Source organism: Phaeoacremonium minimum (genome assembly GCF_000392275.1).
Source record: "Phaeoacremonium minimum UCRPA7 unplaced genomic scaffold PA7_03_scaffold_134, whole genome shotgun sequence".
Classification (NCBI taxonomy): Eukaryota; Fungi; Ascomycota; class Sordariomycetes; order Togniniales; family Togniniaceae; genus Phaeoacremonium; species Phaeoacremonium minimum.
Window position 1 is genome coordinate 111764 of NW_006921041.1, and position 26096 is coordinate 137859.

The window sequence follows — 26096 nt, forward strand, 5'->3', positions numbered from 1 at the left end:
CCTTTTCACTGTTCTCGCCGTGGTTCTCTGCACCAAGTAGAGGCAATAGAAATCGAACGCGGCGCCTTCTTCCTGGCCTCGAAAATTCTTGGCATCTAATTATTGAGCTGTATTTTGCAGTGCGCAAAGGAATCTGCGGAACGTACTGGCCGACTTGCCACCTGTTCATTTGTACAGAGGTTGGCCCCGTGGAGACTTTCTTGGAAATCTCGGCCAGTACTTTACTCGATGAGTGGCGTCGACTAAATTCCCATGTCCGCCACCAGAAGTTCTCGGACCGTAAATGTGAAGCTGATTTTTTAGTTTGCTTGGAGACGACGGCGTAAACTGAGGAATGTCAATACCGGCCATACCAAATGGTAGTGATTTGTATGCTTGTTACCGCGCCAAATCTTCCATATCATCTCGAGTGACACAGTAGATACTCTTGTGAGTTTGTCGAATGCTTCGACATTAGTCTGGACAAGGCTCTCGGGCAACATCAATGCACTGCTTCGTTGTACGGAATCGCAATTCTTGTCGAACGTGCTACCTGCCACGTTGTCCTGCCGTGAATCATAGCACTAGAATCGTGTCAAGATGCCGGTATTTAAGAGAGAGAAGGGGGAAAGGGTGGGGAGTTAAGGCATCAATTAACTAAAGCTAGGTTCATAGGCCAGCTGGGCTATGTAATACTAAGTTTCCAATCGATCGAGAGTGCTTTAGGAAGGATTCCAGGCTGTGGGGCCGTCACTCCTCAGATAAGGAGACCAGGCCTTGTAGTCTATCAGCTTTAAATCCTAGACTCGACTGCTTTGTAGAAGGATTGGAAGCAGGGGAACTGCAGTGAGCCATTGAGTTAGCCTGTCCTTATTATTGGTCTAGTTTATCACAGAGCACTCAATACAACTCAGTCCTACGAAATCGGGACAACATAAGGTCTCTACAGGGACATTTCGCACGAGCGAGATCACCACAGGAGTGTCTTATTCTACATCCCTGGGTCGAAGATTCTAAGGAGGCCTGTGCCTGTTCATATGGGATAGAAGCAACTAAATGAATAAGTCCTCCAGAGGACTCTATATAATGCTGTCATCTGATGTCCCCCGACAAGATTCAGCGCCATCATGCTCATTCTAATTTAGAAGTTACTTGAGGCTGTGGCACTGCCCTCCTCTGGCCCTTTCTATGCTGTGTTCTGTGCCGGTCTATTACCCTCCACTGGTACAACTGAAAAATGGGGATCACCTCTCCAGTGGCTATGAATCTTTTGGAGGCCTCCTCGATCTGATCAACATGCCAGTTATTGGCTAATATTTACGTCTTGATACTAGTTGAGCCCCATAGTGTGTTGTGACGGCAGATGTATGCTTTTGTATTTCTATTTGTACTAATCTTGCTCTCTCGTGCTCGATGGACCGCTATTCAGGCCCTACACTCAAGCATCAGCACACTATCTCTGCAATCCTGTACACTGTCCCACCATGCACTTGAAGTTTTAGGCCACTCTTCGATATCTCTTCCAAAACTAATTCAGGGACTAGGCGAGTAATTATGATGACCATAGGCCCAAGCAGCAAGCCCAATAAAATTTAGTTCCATTTAAGCGATACACGGATCTGCAGGCACACATGATTGCCAGCGCCTGTTTTGCTTCACTTGCCTTCCAACAGCAAAGACTTTGTAATGTCAACATCTCTGCCTAAACAATCGAGATATAAGGCACAGAGTTGTGGAAGGGATAACAAAATCATGGTAACATGTGAAGTAATCCGGGAGGCTCCCGTTGAGATTTTGCGTGCAATATGCTTAAATAGGCGTTGATGAAGATCGCTCAAAAATTACTTTGCAGATAGAATAAGTGCGGTGGCTGTTTTAGTCATGGTCGCTCAAGATCACAGTACCCATCACGCCTTTCACCATAAGAAGAATAGAAGCGTCTGGCAGATTCCATATTGGGGGCCTCTGAGTCGAGAATGCCTTTCAATCTCACTGAAGCGTTTGACGTGCATGCGTTGGTCGTTTCCTTCTATACTGATTGAAAGATGTATAATCGGAGAAGTTTGCAGCTGGTCCAGAAAAAGGTTCGATCAAGGTACTTTTATCCCTGCAGAGCCACATTTTAGGCACTTTTGATATAAAGCCAGGTTTATTATATATTCATGGTCCAGTAACTGGTTCTTGACCCAGTTGCGCAGAGTATGGCATTCGACGCTTTACCTGGAGAACGTCATAAAAATCACCTGAGACTCAGGAGTTCGACAGAGCTTGCTTTTCTCTCGCAGGTATTAAAGACCTCCAAGACGAATTTCTTGTAACTAATTGCGTTTCAGGTGACTGGTACTATTTTTAAAATGATTCTTTTAGGGCATTCTCTCGCCTCAAACAGTCCCGAATGGGAAGAACAAGGACACAGCTCTCCATCTTCATGGACTTCCAGGTGTTCCTCAAACTCAACACAGATTGATGACCATAGTGGAGAGACATTACCTCTATTCATTGCACGCAGCATTCTGGATGGTCAGATATGCTCCTTCGAAGACTTCGACGCGTTGGGTGTCTTGTTACCAATTCCGACCGAATTACGAGACGAAACAATCAGAATTCTTCTACAACAGCCAGTTGATACTTTGGTAGGCAAAATAGAGATCTTGCTTACTATGCTTCAAAATGGCCTTGCGCCTCTAGAATGTGACGAGTTAGGAGACACTGCCTTACACATTCTTGCAGGTCTCCCCGGTTGCGAAAGCGGGAGGTTCATGTCTCTACTTCTGCAAAACAATCAACTCGTACCTGGCAATATTCAATCCGAGTTACTCAAGAGTATACACATCCCAAATTTTTATGGGAATACGGCCTTGATGGTTGGGGTTCTATATAACAATGTCGAGGGTGTCAGGGTCTTGCTGGGGTTGGGGGCTTGTCCCGAGACCAGAGGAGAGTTTGGCAAGTCTGCATTATTTTTTGCTGCACAACGAGATTCTATCGAGGTCGTGAAGCTGCTTCTTGACTATGGTGCACGACCCTCTACTTTGGTGTATGGGACTGCAACGTTCATGAAGCACTAGCATCCTGTTCTCAGACGAGATGATGAATCATGCCGCAAACCTCATCAGATTAATAGAGCATGCTTGGTATACATTTCAGCGTTCAGCTCTGCTCGGGCGATTGCCGATCTATCTCTTACCTTAATAGCTTATCCTCTTTTACTACTCGTCTAATGTAACAGGTGAAGTTTTTTCTATAGCTATACTAGCTATGAACTAGTATCAATATTCGTGCATTATCATCTCAATCGAGAAACCAAACTATTCAAGTTCACTGGTATTCTTTCTTTTTATAAGATCAATGCCAATTCACAGTTCAATTTCGAGATTTCCATAGAGGTATAGTACAACATTCAAGGTTCTGAACACTACTCGATGAGATGTCCAATACGCTCTGAGCAGGTTCCTAACTATGCTGCAAATCCAAGGAACACGAGCAACTCGGTGAAAGGGGAAGAGTTAAGATCACAAAAGGGACGTTGTCTGTCTAACTCTAGTTTCAATGCCATTCAACTTTTTCGGTGACTTTGCTTCTGTTCAAGGGGACCTCTGCTTTAGATATGTGTGTAGGCCTGGACAGCTGAGTTTCGTGAATGAGTGTACGCGGGAGGTGGATATGCTGGTTGCGGTCCCGTCAGGACTGTGCCTGTAGCGTGGACAGAGAACGAAGGATGACCATCATATGATGGAGGTAATGGATTTGCCGCCTCCGAATTGATACTGGTCGGAAGTTCGTAGACGTCGGTGTGCCCGTGGAATTGACCGCTCAACCCATTGTAATCGCTTCTTGGATATGTGTCTCCCTCTTCAATATCGCGACAGCTGACAAAACAGCACGTTCTCCCCTCTTCGGTGCAATTTTTGAGACAATAGTCCCAGATGCTTTTCAATGCCAGTACGAGAAGACAGAGGACAGTAAGGACCGCAACTAGTGGCCAAAGCAGCGCGAGAAGGCCGCATATAACGATGCAGAAGATTCGAAGACCTCCATCAGATTCAACACGAGGTAAAATATCTTTCACGCGTCGAAAAATGTGATGGATGGCGAAGCCCCACGGAATGGCGTAGAGAAGAGATCCTATAACGATAATTGACATGATCTCAACCGATAAAGCCATCCTGAGTCGTATCAAGTCCTGTCGATGAATCCCTAGCTGCTAGGTCGATGATTGGGATCCCAAAAAGTGTATAAACAGTGAGCTTGCAAAGGCTTGAAATGAAGTACTAGACAAGGCTTTTACTACTGATCATTGCTTGATGGTGTTCTACTTGTTACGAATGTGAGAAATGAGGTGAACTTAAGCCATACGACGAGAAGGACTTATATACCTCAATGGCTAGATAGGAGGATGCCTGAGTCATTCTATTCTGCCTTGCCAATCCTCAATTTGATGCCTGTATCGGCCATGTAACCCTAGTCTAAGGCTAACCGTCACAAGACATGTCTCGAGCGCCCTGTCGACAAACTTCTTGTAGCCTCCCTTGGTAAATCAATGCATTGCGTCGCGTGCCGGTCATAACGTATTGTGGAGCATGTGAAGCTGCGAAGATTCATATCAGTCAGCCCCAGCTGCGCCCTGTATGTAGAAATCCGCGTCTCGGGAAAGGAGGTAAAAAATATCCAACTATCCAACTCCAGCACTTGGAATCGAGCAGGTCGGGCCGCTCGACGATTTCGTGATGAATTGTTAGTATCGAGATCAAGTATAACGTTATGATACCTGGGATTCATGCGTTCAAGCCGAAAAAGTTTGTGTAAACTATACAGCTTATTATTCCTCACCGCTAATGGGAGACGCAGACTCTTCTGTTCACTCAAAAATCATGACAAATGAGCTAGATAGACTAATTAAATGATAGCGTCTAACCACTCCACTCTAAACGATATCAGACACGGCGAGATTCTTTCGTCAGTTATAGCCTAGATTAAATTCTGAAGAGCATACAAACATATTCGGATACAAGTCAGGGAAGTTTGATTAGGTTTCTAATCAAAGTTTAGAATATGCCCAGCGAAAAGCCTCCCTTCCGGATTGCACAACATATCTCTCATCTCTCCTATCGTGACTTCTAAGGGGCAACGATTCTCATCAAGTCCTTGAAAAACATTCAAACCTCTCTTGACCCTCTTTGGATAAAGGTAAGCTGATTTTGTGTGACTTTCGTGGCGGACTTTGGCATGAATGAGAAAATCCAAGTTGCTAGAAAATAGACCTGCAACCTTAAATAGACCTTCTGTTCCCTTCCATGCCTCAGTTTCGCGGTCCCAGTGATAGACGCACTGCGTGTTTCCGATCTTCAGCATCACCTCTTCAAGTTTGAGTACTGTTCGACCTGACTGCAATCTTTCTATCAACTCAGACATCTGACTTCTAGTCATCCGATGGGTTGACAATCTGGAGTTGAAATCTTTTTCAGACTTGCTTCGTGCATTTTGATCCAAATCTGAACTATCACGCTTGCGTTTCTGCCCGGAAGAAGTGTCACGCTCTTGTGAAGGACTCCGCTTGCACTTCTCATTGTTGTCGGTTTGTGTGAGATCGATAACATTGCTCGAATCGTCATTAGGAATATTGTTATCAGCAACAACTTCATTGATGCCTTTCTCTCTTTGCAAAGAGTTGTTTGGTTGATGCGAATCTGGTTCTCTAGAGCTCTGTACAATAGACAAAGAACTTGAGACTGAGTGAGAATCTCCAATGTGGGCTGCTTCAATTTGTTGAATTCGTAGCTTGATCAGGTTGTTCAATTCTGTCTAAGAACAGTCAATAACACGGCTCCTGATGTATAACGGATGTATAAGCGAATGATCACAATTAATTCCGTAAGAGGTATCAAGGATCCTTACCTCATGGCTTATCAAGTCTTTATTAACGACCTTCTCTAGTTCTTGTCGGATCTTCCCGGGAGAAACCTGACCAAGATCGGCTGTTGAAAGTAGTCGATCGATTAGGGGGATGTACTGTTGAATATCCTCATGGGCTAATATCAATTACTAAGCGGCCAGAGATTTATTTTCAAGGCTTTTATTCAGAGGAATACTTACGGCATACAGGATGACTGTTTGTCTCGCTTTGGTGGCCTGATGAAGAGAGAGGAGACTGTTCCTCTGGCTTGAGGTGTGTTATACTAGGGGTTCCATAGGACCCAAGTGTGGGCTCAACTGATAGAATCCCACTACACTGAGACGGGGGTGTCGGAGCAGCGTTGCCACTCCCATCACAGGCCTTTTCAAAACTCATGGTTTCAGTGGATTCGGTGCTTGTAGGATATCGGATGATCAACCGGGCTCATGGAGTGTGCAGTGCGCGGGATACCTTGAAGATCTTGTGTATCAGGAGAGATGTTTTGAGAGTCTACAATAATATAAAGAGAAGTGAATCTACCGCAGAACCGAGGGGGGGATTATTTAAATACTATGCGGCATAGCGCAGGGTTTCTTGTGCGGCAAGAGAAGTTCATGCTAGACCGTGGCATAATTCCAAACTAGGTTGTCTTCCTCCATCCTCCATCCCCTTCGGGATCATATTACCCAAGATACCCAAAGAAGCATGTGAGATGTGCGGCAAGTCCACTCATTTGATTGTATTGTCAGCATAAGGAAGGAGGCAAAAGGGGTTTCTTCCCTCCAGGGTATTGCTGCTCCCGGATCACCGGTCATTAAATCCGAGACTTCATTAGAGCAATGATAATGTAATCATATCAAAGCGGCTCAATCACTTGCACTTTCTCTCTCTACAAGTGTAACTCTACCTAGTCTAGTATTGAACCGGTTATAGCATAAAGATGAATAAAGTTAGATTCGCCCTGAAACTGCCATAGCTTGTTGATATCGTCTACTACAAAATGGCAGTTAGATGGGACAGATCCTGGCTGAATAGGGGAGAGGTCAATGCTAATAATATCTGTAGAAGGGAACTCACCTGTAAAGTCCTCAAGTAGTCTATGAGTATAGGTTGGGAGAGAAAAAGATAAATAATTTTATATCGCCTAGAGATCTGTACCATACCCAACATCGAGAACTCGCTAGCCTTAGGTCAGTGTTGTGAGTACCATGGTCGTCAAACTGTATACCTGTAGGTTTTCCGAGATTAGAGTGAGATTGAGCCTGTCGCCTAAAATCTGGAAGCACATTTCATGACTATTTGGATTATCAGATATGTCTAAGACGTTGAGATTCCATCATACCTGATATCCTCAGCTTTTTACTGGGTGTCGTCATTTGGGGCCCTACAGAACGCTCAATCACACATACTTGGGAGTAGATACTTGGAGAGATACAATACCAATACTATCCGTCTTTGTATGTATGATATCTTTGACCATGCTTAGTCCTAAAGTTTAGAATAGATGATGATAGAGACTGGGTACTCGATGGTGGTCTGTATCAAAATTAGTAAAACCTGGTAATGTAGTGGCAACATCACTTCTCACGATTCGGCGTATGCAGAGTCAAGCTCTTATGCAGTATCCTATGACACTGAGTAAACTGGATAGACAAGAGAACAAAGTCCTTTCAGAGTTACAGGCTCGATTATATTGGAGGTATATCGCCCGTTGGCGTGTCGAGGATGGGTGATAAAGACATCTCGAGCAAGGTATGATGTAGTGCGAGATGAAAGGAACGCAAGATATTTCACCACTTGGACTTCACCACTTGGACCCGACTGCTGAAGCCGAGTTTGAAGAGTCTCAAGAGCCTGTGTGAAAGGGCGGCACAAGATGTGACAGTTGACGGATCCGCTGGGTATCAGATGATTAATAAGATTGCTCTGCAGGATTGCCCCTGAGTGGCCCTGCTGTCAACAGCAGCAGTACGGCTATATGAGAAGTATCAGACATGAAAGTATTGGGACACCTGGTACTACATAAGGGCGGCGTTCCGCTGCAGGTGCAGACGCATTGATTTCAGGTGTCACCCCGGTTTCTACGGAACAGAGGCGAAGTCAAGACGGTGATTAGACGCCCCCAGCCAAATGTTACAATAGATTTTGACATATTTAGCATTCGAGGCTTCACTATCGGTCATGAATGCATAGTAGAGATGTTTCGCTGGCTAGAATACATATTGAACGTATTTATATGATGATTACGCTGGGATCTATAACAGTGATACTTGGCAGAGGCGGCGGAATGGTAGACAACAATCTCCCGTTCATAGGTCCCGTGTGGCCTCCGTGGTCACTTGACTGTAACTCTCCGCTCAAAGGACACTAGTGCCGATATCAAATCGCTTCGAGCACCCGTATTCCATATGTCTAAGGCCCGCGTCAGTCTGGTCAATAATTCCTAATCAGGTAATCCAAGTGTCTCCGGACTCACCTACGCAACGTGTCCTTGCGCGCACAGAGACGACCGCAATAATCACACCTATGGGTTTTCTCCTTCATATGTACACTCTTGTGGTGTCTTTGGAGGTCAATCCTGCGTACGAACTTCTTGTTGCAGTCGTTGACTGGGCAAGGGAACGGGTATTTACGGTTCTCATTATGCGTCTCCAGGTGAGTTTTGTAGTTGTAGCTGCGACTGAACAATTTACCACACCCCTTTATATCACACTGGTAGTTTGCCTCCTCCTTTGTGGTCAGTCGTTTAGGTACTCTCCGTTGGGTACGTACTATGTGCGCTACCCTTCTACCATCATTGAATATGGGAGGTGCCTGGCTTTCTGTCCCCGAATAGTTATGGTCCGGCTCGAGGGGCGGATACTCTGGCTTGCACCATACGGATGACTGGCTGTCGGATAGGTAGCCGATACTCTGCTGAGAATACCCGCTCGGATCAGTTGGCTGATGTGAATGGCCTGGCCTCAGGGACGGGTCCTGTGGCATATCGTCTCCAACCTGATGGTACTCGCCTTGGCCCTCAAGCTTCAGCCTAGGTGCCCCTTGGGCCACGCCGCCAGGCCTTAGGCCGTGAACAGACGTCCTGGTCATGGATGGCCTAGGAGATTGAAAGTATATCATGCCGGGGGCCAAGGGACTGCGTGAGATAGCGTGGTCATTGTGTGCTTGCGCGTCGTAGATTTTCTCGCCATACAAATTGTATGGCGCAACTGGGTCATATTCCGTAGTTAAAATGATAGGCATCGCGCCGCCGGCAGAAGACTGCTGTAAGGAGACACTGGTAGCATTCCGGCCGCCGTAAGCTATACCATCAAGGGGAGGTAGGGACGTGTCTTGGTCCATTGGAGGTGGCACGAAGTACGGCGGCTCGTGGCTTATATATCGAAGAGAGCCTATGCTGCTTGATAACTAGTTGACCGAAGGGTAGCCCGCCGTGGACGGCTCGGACGGGCAGTGGACGTTCTGCGGGTAATGCGGTTGATGGCGGCGTGAGGTGTATGACTTGTTGGTCGTTAATGTAGGCCGGTCGGGTAGGACGTTAATGTATATTGCTACGTTTTATATAATCTTTCCTGAAGGGGAAACCGGGAAGGATGAGACGGAGAGAATAAGTGATATGTAAGCAAGCAGTCAATCTGATCCCAAGAGAAGATGGACGGCAGTGAGGTCGACTAGGCTTCCAGGTCTTGTTGGCAATGTCGTAGGCGGACTGAAGGGGATCTAATAAGTGTCTTGACACTCGGTTCTAAAGACATAGGCAGCATATATGCATTGGTGGTTGAAGAGAGGGAAAGAGAGGCGACAACACATATTTAATATACTTTCGCCCTTCATCACTCCAAGACTTTTCCAGCTACGCCTGTACTAAAGCCCAAAGCTGCTCCTTTTAGCCCGCTGTTGTGCGCTGGGATCGCCCCGAAATTAGCCCGCGATCTTAGATTCAGTTTTATACTATCTTAACAAGGTAGCAGGACGAAGACTTTTACGGTTACGGCGTCCTGGGATGTGCCCCCTAAAACACGCTTCGCCACCTTGTCAGGATTGAAAGGTTTGCAAGGTTTGCACAGTGAGGCATGCATGAAGGACAACCCAGTCAGCTTATCCATCACTGGCATGGATCCACTCATATGTATAGGGACTCTGATGCCTGGCTGGAGGCTATGGAGAGACGGGAGGTGACACTTCAAGTCACAGAAGCTCTGCACGTGCGTGGAAGGTGTATACTACTTCCTTTGGACGTGCTAATGTAAACTAAATGTACTCCTCATGTGTTAAAGAGTACGTACTATTGCTCAATATGGTAAAAGTACGTATCTACCTCGCGCAGCCGTACATAGGCATTGCAATCACGGATCCATAAACAAAGAGGTCCGTTCTCTGACTGTATGAGGAAGGAGAACGTGCCTCGGTGTTGCCTAGCTGCGTTGCGTTCCCTAGAATTGTCCAGCCGGTCCTTAGAAGCGATACGTACTCATGCCCGTTGCGGCAAAAATACGTACCTTAACAATCTGCTCTCGACTTGGAGGAGCACACTGTCCTTCCCTGGCTTCTAGACTTCCGTCCTAACTCCGTTGGACCTTCAAGGGACGCTGACTGCTATACTTTACTGTCAGTCCATCAGGCCAAAATGCGTGGCAATCAATTTTTCAGGCTGAAGCAGTCGTCCGTCTCCAGTGGCTGCGGGCCAGCGACGCAGTACAGCAATCGACATATTCGTTTCCAGCCGTATCCTTGTCCTCGTCGTCTATCATCTCAGAAGGCCAGCCGGAGCGAACAAAAAGGTCTGATACGAGAAGGTCATCTCATGATTTCTTCCCAAACTGAAAATAATCGTCCCGAGGAGGAAATTATTCAAAGCTTTACGTGTCGGCCATCAACTCAAGCTCGCGAAGAGAAGGTGCCAAAGCAAGACCATCCAACAAGAAGCCAGCACTCATATCCATCCGCAGCTTTGAGTGCGGGGACACCGCCAGATTCTATACCGGGACAACGCCAGATTCTATGCCGGGACTGGCTTGGAGAAGGAAATCAAAACCAATCCTCTGGGGATGAAGATATCAATGGACAACCGGACTGGAACGACCTTTTCGTGGCAGACAGAACCGACGCGGTTTCTGAGAGTATATGGTCTTGCCCTGAGCCGCTCTCAAATGAATGGGTGACTTGGTTCGCATGCCAGAACTCTCTACTGTTCGACGGAGCTCACAACGAAGTCATTCTCTGGGCAAATGTTGCAGACGCGGCGGAGATTGGGCATCCAGAATATCCAGGTTATCTCCGAACTAGTCATGCAACGAGCATAAGTCGAGAGCGCAACCGAAACACTGAAAAGATTGTCTACTTAGATCGGAATGAGGATGCAGCCACTATTTCACACGAACAAGAGACATCTGATGAACACGAAACATCTGGGAGCCGGATCATTGATCAGACCAATGACGAGTCGAACTTGACGCACGTCGTTTCTAGCCCTGAGTAGTGTTGGCGAGAGATACAAATCAAATCAGTATCACGATGGGATAACTACAAATAACTCGCTGCCCAATCCAGAAGAGATCCCAGTGGTTGTCGGTCACTCTGTCCGCCGATCGCTCACCAGTACTACCGACGTATGGTCATCAAGAACGATCGTCTTCTCGTTCTAGATCTTGTAAGCAGTCCCACGATCTGAAAGGCGTTCGGTGCCTACGGTGACATTTCCCAAGAGGATGAACACCATACAAGGTGTCGAGATGGAGATTTCGCCAGTCTTGAGAGTGCTTCGTACCTCTCCTTGCCCTGTCACGCCAAGCTGTGAACAGTCAGTACCAACCCTCCTTTACAGTCCGGCCAACGTACGTGGTCAAGGACAAGCCTGACTATCTCATCGTCCGGGCGCCTCAGCTTGGCCCACAACTTGTCCTTCTCTTCCGAGGTCTTAGCGGCACGTCCGGTGACAGGCATCGGTCTCCGGCGAACCGCTCCGCAGACCGGTGAATCTGTGGACGAAGACAAATCGTGACAATCGGTGACCTGAGCTAATGCGATTCGCTCAAATGCGGCTCTTCTTCACATTATCTTATATGGTGTCGGTGATGTGGCTCATTGGGTATCGCTACTCCAGAAGTCACAGGCTTCGTCGGGCGCGGGACAAGTGGGCCACTCTCGTCTGACTAAGCTCGGCTCAACGTCCTATCCCGCAGTATCGGGGTGTGGTTTATGTGGCTGAAGAGGCCTAACAGATCAGGGTGTAGCAGCTCGCGAACTTGGGTCAGGAACAATCGAGTGCTTGCCGACTGCGACTGCTCACCATAATGCGAATCTATGTCTACTATCCTGTGGTAGCCACCACGTGATGGAACCTTAACAAAGGGCCTTGAAATTGTGACTCGATTCTCCAATTCTAATCGGGACGAAAAGTCATGTCTGATGGAGTGCGTTTTCTCCTCAACTCCGACAAGTCCCAGCGCTTCAAGGGTGCCTGCTAGCGCCCCTGTTTCAACGGCCTCTTGCAGGATTACTCGCTAAATCTTTACAAAGTCCCCGGTTCTCGGTACCAGCCTTGACACAATTAATGACTTAAGGTAAGATCATTTCTTGAGAGACGGGTTGCATCCGCTAATGTTTAGACATGGCTGCTCCGTCCCTCGACTACGACAAAGTCTACTGCCTGCGCGATCAGTATGGCAGATGTTGTGTGGTAGTGCAGTGTGCCCAACCTAATACCATTTCGGTCGCCTTCTCCTATCATCCTCGGATACTGATCCTTACATCCTGCCACGAAACAACTATATAGCGCCGGCTGAGCCCATTGTGATGCATTATTGAAATCCAAAGAGGAGATACAACGATAAGCGACTCAATGATTGAGAGCAAATCCTTCAGCGGCCGTCCTTAGGGCGCTGTCTTGGCTTATCGGCTGAAAACCGCGGCAATGTACAATGGCGAGGTACTGGCACTCCCATCTTTGGACGAGGTGGGTCAACACTGATCTGGCACAATGGCGCGTTGATAGTGCAACACGGCACATGGCAGAACTTGCAAAGGCCGGCAAAGAAGATCTCTACGCATTGACGCAGCCACTAGTTTGGCAGCTGAAGGAGTAGCCGATGCAACAGCTGCCGGGACGCCTGGCATTCTGTTGAAGAATGGAAAAGGAACATGTCTACGACCAGGCATTCCTCGAGCCTATCGGCGCTATCTAGGCTCGCCTAGGTTCTGGCAGGATGATCAGCGACGATGGCAGGCTTGCGGCACGCCCCTAAAACCTGTCTAATCAGTAGAATGACTTGGTACGAATAGGTGAGTATTGGTAAATCTGTCTTTTGAAATGAATCTTCGATTAACAAGGAATGCTACTATCTTTGCTCTGATATCACTTTAGCTTAATTTATAGTAGCATATTTGAAAGACTACTCGCCCTTTCAACATCTCAATCACCTCCGTGGACAGTATCCTCTCTTACAACCTTCACAGAGTTCAGGCTTATGAGGTGGGCCCTCCTTGCCAACATAGTACTGTTCATCCACCCTTACGCCTGCCCCCTTCTTGAGTCGGTACGCAACTCGTTCGATGTACGAGTCTTTGTCAAGCGTCAGAATGCCGAGTCTGTTACATGCTTGACATCTCTGATTGAATACGATGGCATTATACCCATTCCCAGGGTATCCCCCTATCAAGATAGACACCTTCTTGCTGCTCCACCCATGCTTCGAACAGCGCCATTTTCACATCTGAATTTGCCCATCACATTTGTCGAGTATTCGTTGTTGGCTTCACCGGTCTTTCGGTTTGATCATGTCGTGCGGATCTCTCCAGAGATCGCTCTTGAGACGTCATTGTGGAGCGACGGATACGTGTAGGAGACCTTCGCGTCGTATTTGAGCTTCGGCTTGGAAGATTTGTTCGGCATTGTGATTAGAGCTGCGAGGAAGTTGGTATCACGAGCAGGGTAAAACCATTTGCATATAGTCATTAATGGCAGCCTTCTTTCATGCGCGATAAGCGCGTATTCTCGATTGGTTGGGCAAAATCATTGTTTTTGAATGAAGTCAAGCATCAGCGAGGCCTTGTGAACGTATATAGTTTACAGTATCGTATGTTGAGGACGGCCATGGCGGAATTTCCGTCCGAGTAGTATGTATATACTATTTAGGATGAAGATCTAGCTGATATCAACCTTTAGTCTCCTCTCATCAGTGCAATTCCGATATCGTGGGAGACCTCAAGAGTGTGAGGTCTTCGTACACTGTGTCCTGTGCTCGCGCCTGTTTGAATATTCCGAGAAGATGGAGAACAATCTAATGATCGAGGCAGCTTTGGAGAGGTGCTAAGCTGCCGCGCTTGGGAGAATGAGCCTGTCCTGACGATCACTCTGTACTGCCAGTATCCACCTCTTCTCAAAATGAGCCACTTCAAAAGCACCTTCCCCTCGAACATGCCCCAGCTACTCTAGAGAAGATCTCTAACTGGATATATGACGGATAGTCATGCCGCATATGGATGATCTATCATCTATTAAGTTGTACCGGACGCGTATTGTGATAATCTGTACTTATTTCATCAGGTTAGACTTGATGTATTTGGGGGTGTTTGGCAAGGGAGGACCTTTTCGCGGATATTTTCACACACCCTAATGTACATGGTCTACCCATCGAAACTGTAACCTATTCAATTTGACATCGCATATTGGTCGTGAACCCCGCTATCAAGCAGACTTCAATGCGAGCTGACGTGGCAGACGCAATAAGACACTGGAGGAAACCAATTGCAGCTAGGAGTTGACACCAGCCGACCGCCAGGTTAGGCTGCCTCACCAGCCGGATGGCTTTTTGTTGACATATCCTCCATTTCATCTGATTTTAATCCTACTCTCTCTTGTTCTATGCCGTAATGATCCCATGATAACATACTCAGATATGCCAGCTATACGAAAAGTCTTAGGTCCGCGAGGGAGAGAATTCTGGGACACTGTCGACCCAGATGACTACCGAGCTATAGCGTGTGCTTTGAAACGAGAGGTATACTTGAACAAATGACCTGGGAAACCTGAATTTTGACAGTCATTTAGTTTCAACGACCCGAGCCAGCCGATGAGATCCATTTTGCCGGCAGCTGTTCTCCAAATTGGCCTTCTAATAGGCTAGACGTGAAAATTAGTTTTGACTGCCTACGCGATTGTCTAGTATTTCTACTCCGCGGAGTGTTGATCATTGACGGACAGGGAGCGCTTATTGAACCTGGCTACGCATATGTTGTCAAGGACGAGGACTGGATAGGGCTTGGGGGAAACACTACTGTATTCGTCATGGAGCAAGGAGAGATGAAGGGCGTATGTTCTAAAAGGACAGAGGAAGCGCAAAAGAAGTATTGGACTGAGAGGGAGGCTGCGGGGAAAAAGCACAACAGGCCGTGGAATAGGTGGTTCTCCAGTCTTCGCCGAGGAGAACCAGAAGTAGAGCAAGTACAGTGTGCCCACAATAATTCAACATCGGCAATAAGACTTCCAGAGCGGTCCAGTTTCGTCAATTGTAGCAGACGCTAAACGGAATAGAATGCAGCACTTCTCAATTGACCTCGAAGGACACATAGCAAACGCCGCATGGCACAGATCTTGTCCCTTCAGCCATTATAGCCATGACACACAGCTCGCTCACTTAAGAGATCGTTTTCGCCTGGTGATGGCGTACTTCAGACGTCCAAATATCAACCTCCTCCTCGTGACTCCTGTCCTTTGCTTTCGTCGTCTTTTATGCGTGGATACCTGCTTGGTTCGACGGGTTCTGCCGAACAGACCTTCCCATCGAGGTGTTGAATATCTATATGGTGCTCGGCCAGGATCAACTATTCCGACAAGAGCTCTCCTGTCTGAAAATTGTATCCCATGCCTTAGCTTTTGCAGTGTAAGCTGAGCTTCCTCTTTCATCGGGAAGACTTGGAAGCTGTTGCCTCGAATATCTGCTATGAAAATCTGCTCCTCGAGTCCTGCTTTCCAGATAAACCTTTCGTAATTGTCCCAGTCGAATGGCGATCCGTTCAATTGCTCCAACAGTTGCAGCACGGGCGCCAATGTTACCTTTGGCCATATGCGTTTGAAATCCTCATGGGGCATCCCATGCTGAAACCTTGGCCACGGTTTATGATCGAAGGGGGGGTTGCCACGCACAAGTGCCATTAGAAGAGCGACAGCTTCTTCTTCTCGACCTGCTGAGCCCTCTGGACCATCTAGACAGTAAGACCAAGCTAGTGCTCTTCCGAGAGGAAGGAGAAGCTCCTCCAGGCGTCTCTTCCGAAAGACCTGCCAGCACAAGGTGAACAATTCCCGGGCTATATCTCTGTCGACAGAGCTCTGGCGAATAACGAAGAGTAGCTCCCAAAACACTTCTCCAACTTTGAGTCCCTTTACTCTCTCACAATGCCTGTGAAAGATGGAAAGCAGTATTTGTCGTTCGAACGCCTTAAATGCACCATAGATCGAAGAATGGACTAAGGCAACAGATAATACGGTGGCAACGCTGGGAAGGTTTTGAAAAATCTGTGCATGCACTTCGGCAGGAAGGTTAGTGAGATGGCTGTAAGGGGTTGGCGACGTTGTGGTTGAGAGTGATATAATGTTCGTAGAATCTCGGTTGACTAGATTGGTGTTTATGGTTTCGATTTTCGCCTGGCAGGCCATCGCGGAGCTTTCCAGGACGCGCTGGTGTTTCTTGGATGGTTGTAAATGGGTTGTGAAAGTGGCTGTGGTAGAGAAGGAAAAATTGAGGATTCAGAGGGGTTTGTTTGGTTTAAATGCTTGTGTCTCCCTCCTTCCCGCCGCGGTTCGAGGCTGTGAGGTGTGGCTGCGGGGCATGAATTGGCTTTCTATATCCGAAAGCGGATTGCATAGCACCGCATCCTGCATCGCGCCCAAAGCAAAGCAATATCGTGATTCCAGTGAACAACCTTGAAGCCTGCTCCAAGAGATATACGGAAAATAATCGAATCATCTCATCTTGTGCGGCAAACCTCCCTAACCCGCCTAGTGTTCGTCCCCCTTCTTGGGTTCTCCCGCGACTCTTGGTGAGCAATAGCGGCACTGCTCGGCTGATTGGAGAGACGAGGAGAGGCAGTCGCACGTTTTCACCACAATCCCGACACCTGAAACATAGTTTGAGTGCATTCTTAAGATTGGTTGTGCCGAGGGGGGAATTGGTGGATTTCTAACACTTTGATTAGCGTCGGGATTTCGTGACATACTGACATGCTTATAACCCTCATAGTCGCTGCCCTTACTGTCGCATCGCGTGGCCAGTGGACCTCATTGATTTTTTGATTGACCTGCAGCGCCGGGCACAACTTTGTCCTTCAAGACGGTAGTAAATGTACAGCTAGCAGGCCTGCCATGTAAAAGAAGACTGCTTGACACCACTATTGCCTCACAGAACTCCGTAGCCAGCCCAGTTGCAGCTATCGGCTCTGCCTGGCTTCTTTCACGTAGCCGACATGTCCAATTCGTTCGGGATAACTGTTGACATCCGTGCCCTCGATGGGCGCTTAGCTCTTCACAACCCCGCTTCGCCCTTTCCATTCCGATGGCAGGCCATTTCTTTGTCGATGGGCATCCTCCTTCCTACTCTTCTTCATGTTGGTCATACATGTCGGATAAGATAAGAGAGTGCAAATAAGCCACCCTGTGGGATGCCTACGATTGATATCGAGAATGTTGATGTTGAAGTCAGACGCTTGCAGCACGAAGTGGAAGGCCTACTCTCCGGTCTATACGCTAGTGAACAGAATGCGCAGACTACCTACAATCGAGAAGCGCCGGCTCTGCAGGAGCTAATCAGCGAGAATGAGGAGAAGATCAAGTTCCTTCAGCGAGAGAATAAGACAAACCGTGACAGGATTGTACAGTTGCGGAACGAAGTTGAAGCCGTCAAGGAACAGCGGCGCAAAGTGGAAGCCATTTTTGGGCGCAGTCTTGCGAAGCCTGTACGTGGTAATAACCTACCCTCCTTAGATGATAAAATATACGCCTCAGCCTTCAATGTACTCACCCAAATGTCCAAGGTAGACGCCACCAGAGGAAACAACTCTGATAGAAGATACGAAGAGCGATGTCACCAAAGTCAGCTCCGTACACGATCGATCCGACGACGCGACTCATACGCCGCCGCTACCTAACCGTGAAACTCGCCGTTCAACGCGAGAACACAGACTGCCGTAGTGTTTTGCTGACGTTGTGATTACTAGCGGGCTATATTTATGACTGACTGAACCGGAATAGGTAGGTCCAGACAGGCAGCTATGCGCCACGACAAAGGCTAGTATCCCCTTCGGCCCCCTATCTCAACTATACTAACATTTGTCAACAGAGAAAGTGAGACATCGAGAATGAGTCGGGCCTCCCCAGAGAAGGCGCACAGGTGTGGCTCTGGACAAATCTCTCATGCCCGATGGGCACATCGGCCCTAAAGACTCTGCAAGATGATGATGGTACGAGCACGCGAGGGCCAAATGGATCGGATAGCAGCAATGTCGATCTCTGTCACAACAGCCAGCTTGGAGATATTCGAGGCGAGACACTCCCTATACGACATGGTGATTTCGGTCAGGACAAACCGGGGACTGGCCCGGAAACGGGTATCGCTGCTGAGGGAGACCTACCACAGTCGCCAACTTTGACTTCTGACGATGACCTACCGCCGCCCTCTCATAGGTCTGACAGTTCTAGACTTCAGACCAACGCGGGAGTTACCTGTGCTATAGGACGAAGTACACCACCTTCGGTAATCTCTGGTCATGTGGAGGGAATAGCCAATGATCTGCAACAGAGTCAGAACAACATCGTCGCGACATGGCCTCGCTACGAGTCCCTGATTCATTTGGTACAAGATGCTGTGACAACCGCAACAGCCTTATCCGCTGCAGACAGACAACCAAACAATACCGCCCAACAACTGATCCCAAGCATGGTCTCACGAGAGCAGGCGAATTCCCCGTCGAATCTCCCAACAAACGCGGAGCTGACCACCGGAGAAGTACCGCATACTATTCGCATATCGCCTGAGCCTCAGACTTGCGCCCTAGCCTCAGACGAGTCTTCACGAGGCCAGAATTTGCCGCCTGCTGAGCCGGCTCATCCCCACCTGACGAGGCCCGGGAAACAGTCTTATTTTCCAAAAGACACGCGGAATCTGACGTCTTTCGTATCTGCTGGGGCACCTACGGAGCCATCCGCGGCTAACCCATCAATGCTTCAAACCATGCCGCGTTCTGAGGCAAATTTGATCGTTTCGGTTTCGATACAGTCGCTGATACCTGATTCGGGTCGGCTTGCCGCAGATACCGTATCGCCGGCATCGCCTGGTCCCGCATTGATGATCTTGCGCCCCGAAGAGACCGGGTTTGGTAAGCAATCATGTGCCTCGGCGCACAATGCGGCAGGCGAGTCACTTGAAGCGCCGTCAGTCGCGAAGACACCGGAGCAGCTATAACCAGCTGGCTGGCAGCAGCAACAGACATCTCAACCAATCGAGCATAGCTTCACCTCTACGAACAGTACAAGGGTTGTCATGGCTCCACCACCGCTGCCGCCCCAGCAGGCGCCTTCTCCATCTCAGACGAAAATCGTGTCAGTCTTCCCCAATACCAGGGTTTCTATCTGAACAAACAAACTTTACAGTATACTGATGTTACTGAGAAGTGGCGAGCCGGCACCCATGACCTCGACACCCTTCCACAGTCGGGGATGACTATTCTGCATCTTCTGTGCATCGGGTCACACAAGACGCAGGGTTATCGGACGGTGCCAACTCCAGGAACAGCGACGTGCCCCGATTCGTCGACATCAGACCTGCTCCGTACAGCCGATCTGTCGCCACAACCGATGACAAGCCAATTGGGCTGTCATCATATGCCATCAGTCTTGCACGAAGAGGAGAGCGACCGTATGTTCGATGTTATTCCTGTCATGTTCATTTCCATCAGCTGATCTGGATCATAGCTCATCACTCGTACCCATCTCCTATGCCCCACTTATGTCACACCTCGAGAGACGAAACGAGAGTAGTGGGTGGCAACGTCTATCTGGCCTCGAGAACAGACGGTTTACACTAGCACGAGAGGCGTGTATCAAAGAAGACGGGGTTTATCTCGCGCTCCACCACTTGTTTTGCTTATGGTCTCACAGAAGGAGGTATGTCTATAAATATGTCGCGTGCTCTCCGAGCTCTGCCGACCGTGGATTCGAAATAGTGGGATCTATCTTGGGCAGTAACGAGAACATCACGTTGGAGAATCTGAGGTGGTTCTCTCACTTCCCCATCGCTCTCGAAAGGCCCAGCCGTATTCCCAGTAACTACTCGGGCTCTATTGACTGTCGCTACATTTCTTCTGCGTCTGACTAGCTCCTGGCTGCCCCTCCTGCACGCTTCATACACACGCGGCTATCCGCTCTTAGTGAGTGAACAGTCGATTGTACTCAACTGTTCATCTACCATCCTGCAAAACATCCTCTCTGAAATCTCAGCGGAGGGCATCGGGATTCCTGGCGGCCTTCATGGTAGCGAGATAGAAAGACTGCTCAGGAAAGACCAGGAAGGGCATGTAGCTGATGGGGCTCGGCCTTGTTGGGGCATGGCCAATCATGACAGGTTTAAGATCACGTCGAGCGCAGAACAACGCGATCGGATGCTAATCGACGCGTATCGGCAGGCTCTACATCAACAAAACGGGCCTGGCTCTTTCATGCAAGACTCTCAAACTCTATGCGTATGAATTAGTTGTAATATCTAGAGTTCTCTTTGGTTTCGTAGGAAACGAATGTGCCGTTCCTGGGGGCGTGATCAAGTCGCAAGCTAGTATTTATAGCTAGTATATTTTATGGAGTTCGGCCGTAGTACTGTATAAGTCCACACAGTTAAGATCAGAAATCTTAAATGTGGAAAGTATGACACAAGCCGAAATAAATGGCTCCCTAGTGTATTATTGTGCGCGACTGAAAACCACTCCCCTCAAGCTATCAGTGATACGATCGTCGTAGCTGCTGCCCATTGGATCTCAAAAGTGCATATTCACGCGACGCTCTCTCGGCTTGTAGATTTATGCCTTCAAAGTTCGTTCGAGATATTCACGTATATCTAGATTTTTTTGTCTTTAGAGGTAAGCCCTCGCTGGGCTCTTTCAGTTGGACGACACTGTCAATGTCAAGCCTGCAGCCCCATTTAGGTTTCATTTTTCGTGAACGTGCAAGGGAGTTGGGCTCGACGGCCTCTTTCACTGTGGTTCGCGATGCAGTACAGCGCAAGTCGCTCGAGGAGGCCGGTTTTGTAAACATCCATGAGCATACCATCAAGGCAAGATATATTTACCTAAGACTAAACTTGAGCTAAGAATCGAGACAGATCCCCATACCTGGTTGGCCTAAGGATGAGAAATAGCGGGCAATAGGATTTTACTCCAGGATCGCAATCGAGAATGATATCGAAGAAATTGTCGAGAAGCGCATTCGGAATGTGTCTGGTCTTCGCGAGTATATGGGGGGCTTGGGATTAAGGTTTGGTCTAGCGGTCTGTATACCAGAGTCTGACTTCATGCCGCACGAAATGGGTAAGGTCTATTGGAATAAACGTCATTGATGTGGGAAACGGGCCATATAGTCGTATTGATCGCATCACACAACGAATTCCTGCCTCAGATCTTGCTCGACCTCACCCTTAGATATAGATGAGCGATACTCTCTTTAAGATGTCAAAATCGGATACCACCGGGGTCTCCGATAACGTACCACAGGTTATTACTTCATTTCTTATCAGCCATCTATCAATCCCGGAATTGAAAGATATCTGTCTCCAGTTCCAGAGCGGTACATGGAATTCAAATAGTCAAGTCCTGTGGAGCGGTATACCACACGATCACGCGCAGCGGTGGGCAGAAAAGCATGAAAAGCAGACATTAACCGCAGCCATGGGGCCTTTGATGGATGCGAGTGATCCAGCCTGTGTCAAGTCGAGAAAGTCGGCAAAGGCATGGAGCAAATATATCAAAGGTGCCTCCGCTGTCTTCGCGTGGCACATAACCCAGGGGGAGATGATCACAGTGTTGTTGCCGCCACCACCTCATCGATTCCATCCATCTGGGCACACAAACTATCAGGCGATTGAGGAACCTATCCTCCGAGGCGTCCTCGGCAATCGCGCAGTTTCACGCATTGACGTGGTGCATCCGACTGTTCCAGGAGCCGAGGACTTTAGCTATCAATTGTGGCCAACCGATGAAACCTCATTATGGGTTACGAAATTTGGAGTATTGGAACCAAAAGCACGATTCTGGCGGCCGATCAGTAGGAATCAAGGTGATAACGAGATATTTGATGCTTGTAGAGCTACGGAGGTGAGTGCTAGATTGCTAGTAGCCCAACTCTCCAGCTAAGTTTGCCAAGACGATATGTCGATTGCCAAACGACATGAAGCAAGAACTTTCTAGCCAGAAGGTAACCAAGAAAATATATAGCGAGTCCGAAAAGACAATAGAATCGAGAATCAAATCGAAGGCGAATAACAATGCCAAGGTCAAAGTGAAGAACAAAGTGACCATGAAGGTGGTCAAGAAGCAGGCGTTTAAGCCAGTGGTCAATAAACAGATGGTCAAGAAACAGGTGGTCAAGAAACAGGTGGTCAAGAAACAGGTGGTCAAGAAACAGGTGGTCAAGAAACAGGTGGTCAAGAAAAAGAAGGGCAAGAAGGCGGGAACGAAGGCTAGGAAGACTAAGAGATCAGTCAAGAGAAAAAGTACGGCACAAGGGACCATAAATAAGAAGCGAAAATTGACTCTCCGTTCCCTTTTTTACCGTTAAAAGGGGGTAGGAGGCGGAGCTGCAGCCGCGGCGTGTTTTGTTTCGTTGCCATAGAACTTTCCTCTGGCTTCTCTGCTTAGGACCAGCTCGTGGTTGCCGTAAGATCGAAAACAATATAAGCTGTTGATCTCATTTGACCTCACTCTCGCCTATATATCGGTGTCTTCTCCCTATACTTCTCAAGAAAAAGATGCGATAGAATTAGCGAAGCTAGCGGCCTTCACAGAAGACAACCCCTCATACGTTTCATCTCTAATTGATCTCTACTTGCTATCAACGAGTTAGCAAAGTATATCGAGAGCGAAGGGAAAGGCTGGCGTGAGGTCTTTCATGTCAATCGGGGCGTATCTCGACGAGCAACACTCTTTCATGCACGATCCTTAATCATTATTCTGGGTGCTGTTTTAAGTATGCGTTCATTATGATGGGCGAGGCTAGGGGCGAGTCATTCCTAGACGTGACAATTGGAAATTATGTGGATACGGAGGAGCTAGCCGAGATGAAGCTAGGCATCATGGCAAAAGAGGTTGAAGACAGTCACTGATCACTTCACATCCTATTACCAGTCTCTAATTCTACGGGTTAACAGGTCATAGCGACAGGGTCTCCCACTGGATAAGCTATGGGAACGGGAGGACTTAGGATTGTATCAAGTCAAGGCCGGCCTTCGTGATGCCTAGCGGCACCACCATCCATCCTAAGGGACTGAAGGGAAAAAGTACAACTAATCGAAAGGGCGTTTAATCGTGACCATAACGCCCACAGCCGGGCGCCAAGTCGTGAAGGGCTTGCTGATTAAAATCACACTCTCGCTACCCTGATGGCCCAAGCAAGAGGACACTACGCTGGCTGGCCCTCTCTCTCCCTTACCTTCGCGCAGGGTGAAAATTGGGTGACCTGACTCGAGCAAGGGAACTCGCTGGAGGCAGTGTCGTCCTCGCACGGTGCAAGGCGTCTGTAGCTCCTCAGTCTATGTCGGGCTCGACCTTGAAATGTGTTATGCCTGAGGCGATAATGTCTCCATAAGGTAGAGACAAACATCGTAGTAGGACATTTAATGTCCGTGCAATAGTGGTAAAAAAAAAGATGCTAAAAAATAAAAAAATAAGTAACAAGGTTAATGAGCACATTCCTCTTATTGCATCAAATATGAGCACAGAGCCAAGCCTCGTGAGTGCGAATGTACTGAGCAGGGAGCCTCTCAAGCAGGCAAGTGCGCTAACAGAATGGATGCTGGAGGTTGGCCATTGGCGGCTATACCGCAAGAGCGTCGAAATCGGACAATGCAGTTGAACATTCTGCGAAATGCATCGCGAAGACTGCATACGAATGTTTTTGTACAAACCCGGATCAGCACTGGTCCGACCATGTTTCAGCTTGTCACAATTCCCCTGGCTAAGTTATGCGGGGTATTGGTGGGGGTAGACTTGGAAGTTCTTATAAGAACCGACGGACCTGCCCGAATTTGATCCGTCAAAAAAAAACCCCATTTATGCCTTTCCCAGGCGTCTATGAATATGGCAGTCACAGCCCAACCAACAAAGCCGGATGAAACGGAAGTCTACAGCACGGCGCTGAGAATTTACAGCTGGACGCCTACAACCTTCATCAAACGTGAGGTCCCACCCCAGAGGCGACAGAAGAACCAGCGTGGAGAATACATCATCGATCCCTTCGTCAAGGAGCTGTTTCAGATTGAAGCATCCGCACTCAGACTGCTCTCGCAAACAAAGATCAAAATACCTAAACTCGTGGACAGCGGTCCAGATGAGAACGGACTTGCATTCGTCGAGACGGAGCTTTGGAGTGGCATTCCCGGCTCGCGAGTTAGAGAAGAATGCCGGATGCCAGACGGAGAGAAGCATGTAGATGCTGGAGAATGCACCACATGCGAGGAAAAGGCGTGGGCTAACGCCGAAATTTACATCACGAAGGTGGTTCTTCCCGAGCTCGCGAAGCTAAGATCCAAAACGATGGGACTCGATGGCAAAGTCGTCCCACCACCTTGGGTACGGTATCACGACAACAGACCGACCTGGCCTTCGAAGACGTCCGACACCGATCAATATATATTATGTAACTGGGACATTGGTCCTCACAACATGATGTTTGCGTATGAGACGTTGGAGGTTATAGGAGTGTATGACTGGGAGAATGCAGGCTATTTCCCGCCTGAGTTTCAGTTTATAAACCGTTCTCGGCAAGATTTCGACGCTCAGTTCGAGGATATCCCGAACGTTACACGGCTTATAGAACTCCTCGACTCATAGAGTGCTTGCCACTGATTGAGTACGATACGGTCCGAATGATGTTCTGCTAAGCTAGGTGTGATTGGATAGTGTCCCTCAGACAAGCATGCAAACTCCAAATGCTGGGTAGATGGGATCTGAAAAAAGTAACTGCTTGAAATTGCCTCCCATCAGCCAATCCTCCCTCACTATTTGAGTCTGCTAGAGCCAATTGGACAGACTAGGCCACTTAAATTTTGGGGCAGACTTGTCGACCACTAGCATTGAATCAGTGTGCAGGAGCGGTAGAACTGCACCCAGCCTGATCACAGGCTTGAAAAGGGCGTCTGCTGCAGTTTGTACACTGATAAGTGGAACTGTGTTGCGGCTGCTTGCAATGCCAGCAGTTTTGGTACCGCGGTGGAATGGGGTTAGGTGGTCCGCTCATGGTGACTTGGTGCGGTTATGTTCCTTGGAAGCCTTCAGTCAGCATGAAACCCATTTAATTAAAGGGGACTTACAGAGTGGTGGTAGAAAAGGGCCTTTGCGAAAATCGATCGACCAAACCTTGATGGAACTGTTTCGAAAATCGTCCACTTGCAAGTCGAATGTTTGGTCAATCATATATTTCAGACTGGAGTTGGGAGTTGTGCTGCCCAGTAGGCGGCCGCGGATACCTCGCAGCCAGAATCAACCCCCCTTGCTGGTTCGAGGGCACACCACTCACACGAAAAAGGGTGGTAGCTCCAAGATCACAATCCTTGGCAATTCTCACCCTATTTCACTTGTCTCATGACACCCTAAAGATAGGTATGCGCTCTCCGATTCGCCGTATTTGTGAACCAACAGGGGATAGATATGCAGAGGCCTTAGACGGGAACAGCCTGCATCATCCGTCATGCTGCCCCTGTGCCTCCCCACACGCATCGAGTGGCCGTCAATTGACCTTTAACTAGCACAGTTTGAATTCTACTAGTGCCCCGACGACCTTAGCGAAAATTCCCGCCCAAGTGCGGCGCGAGCCGCTCTCGTCGGCGCCGAGTTGTATCCGGGGCGGGGTTTGGTAAAGGCTGAACCTGGAAATCCAATCGCGCCATATGCGTTGCATTTGGTATCAGCGTGCCAATCAATACCGCTTCGAAGGAGGGCGACCACGCCTGGAAAGATTTGGAGGAGAAAATCG

The 26096-nt window shown here is 48.3% G+C and overlaps 1 protein-coding gene across 1 annotated transcript; it reads left to right on the forward strand.

Annotated features, from left to right (window-relative positions):
- Window positions 1-22103: 22103 nt before the first annotated feature.
- Window positions 22104-23229, forward strand: UCRPA7_1848 (hypothetical protein; the record flags this gene model as incomplete). Its single annotated transcript, XM_007914427.1, has 3 exons — window positions 22104-22184; window positions 22245-22620; window positions 23141-23229. 3 exons carry the CDS (start codon window positions 22104-22106, stop codon window positions 23227-23229), a joined length of 546 nt encoding a protein of 181 aa, XP_007912618.1.
- Window positions 23230-26096: the final 2867 nt, after the last annotated feature.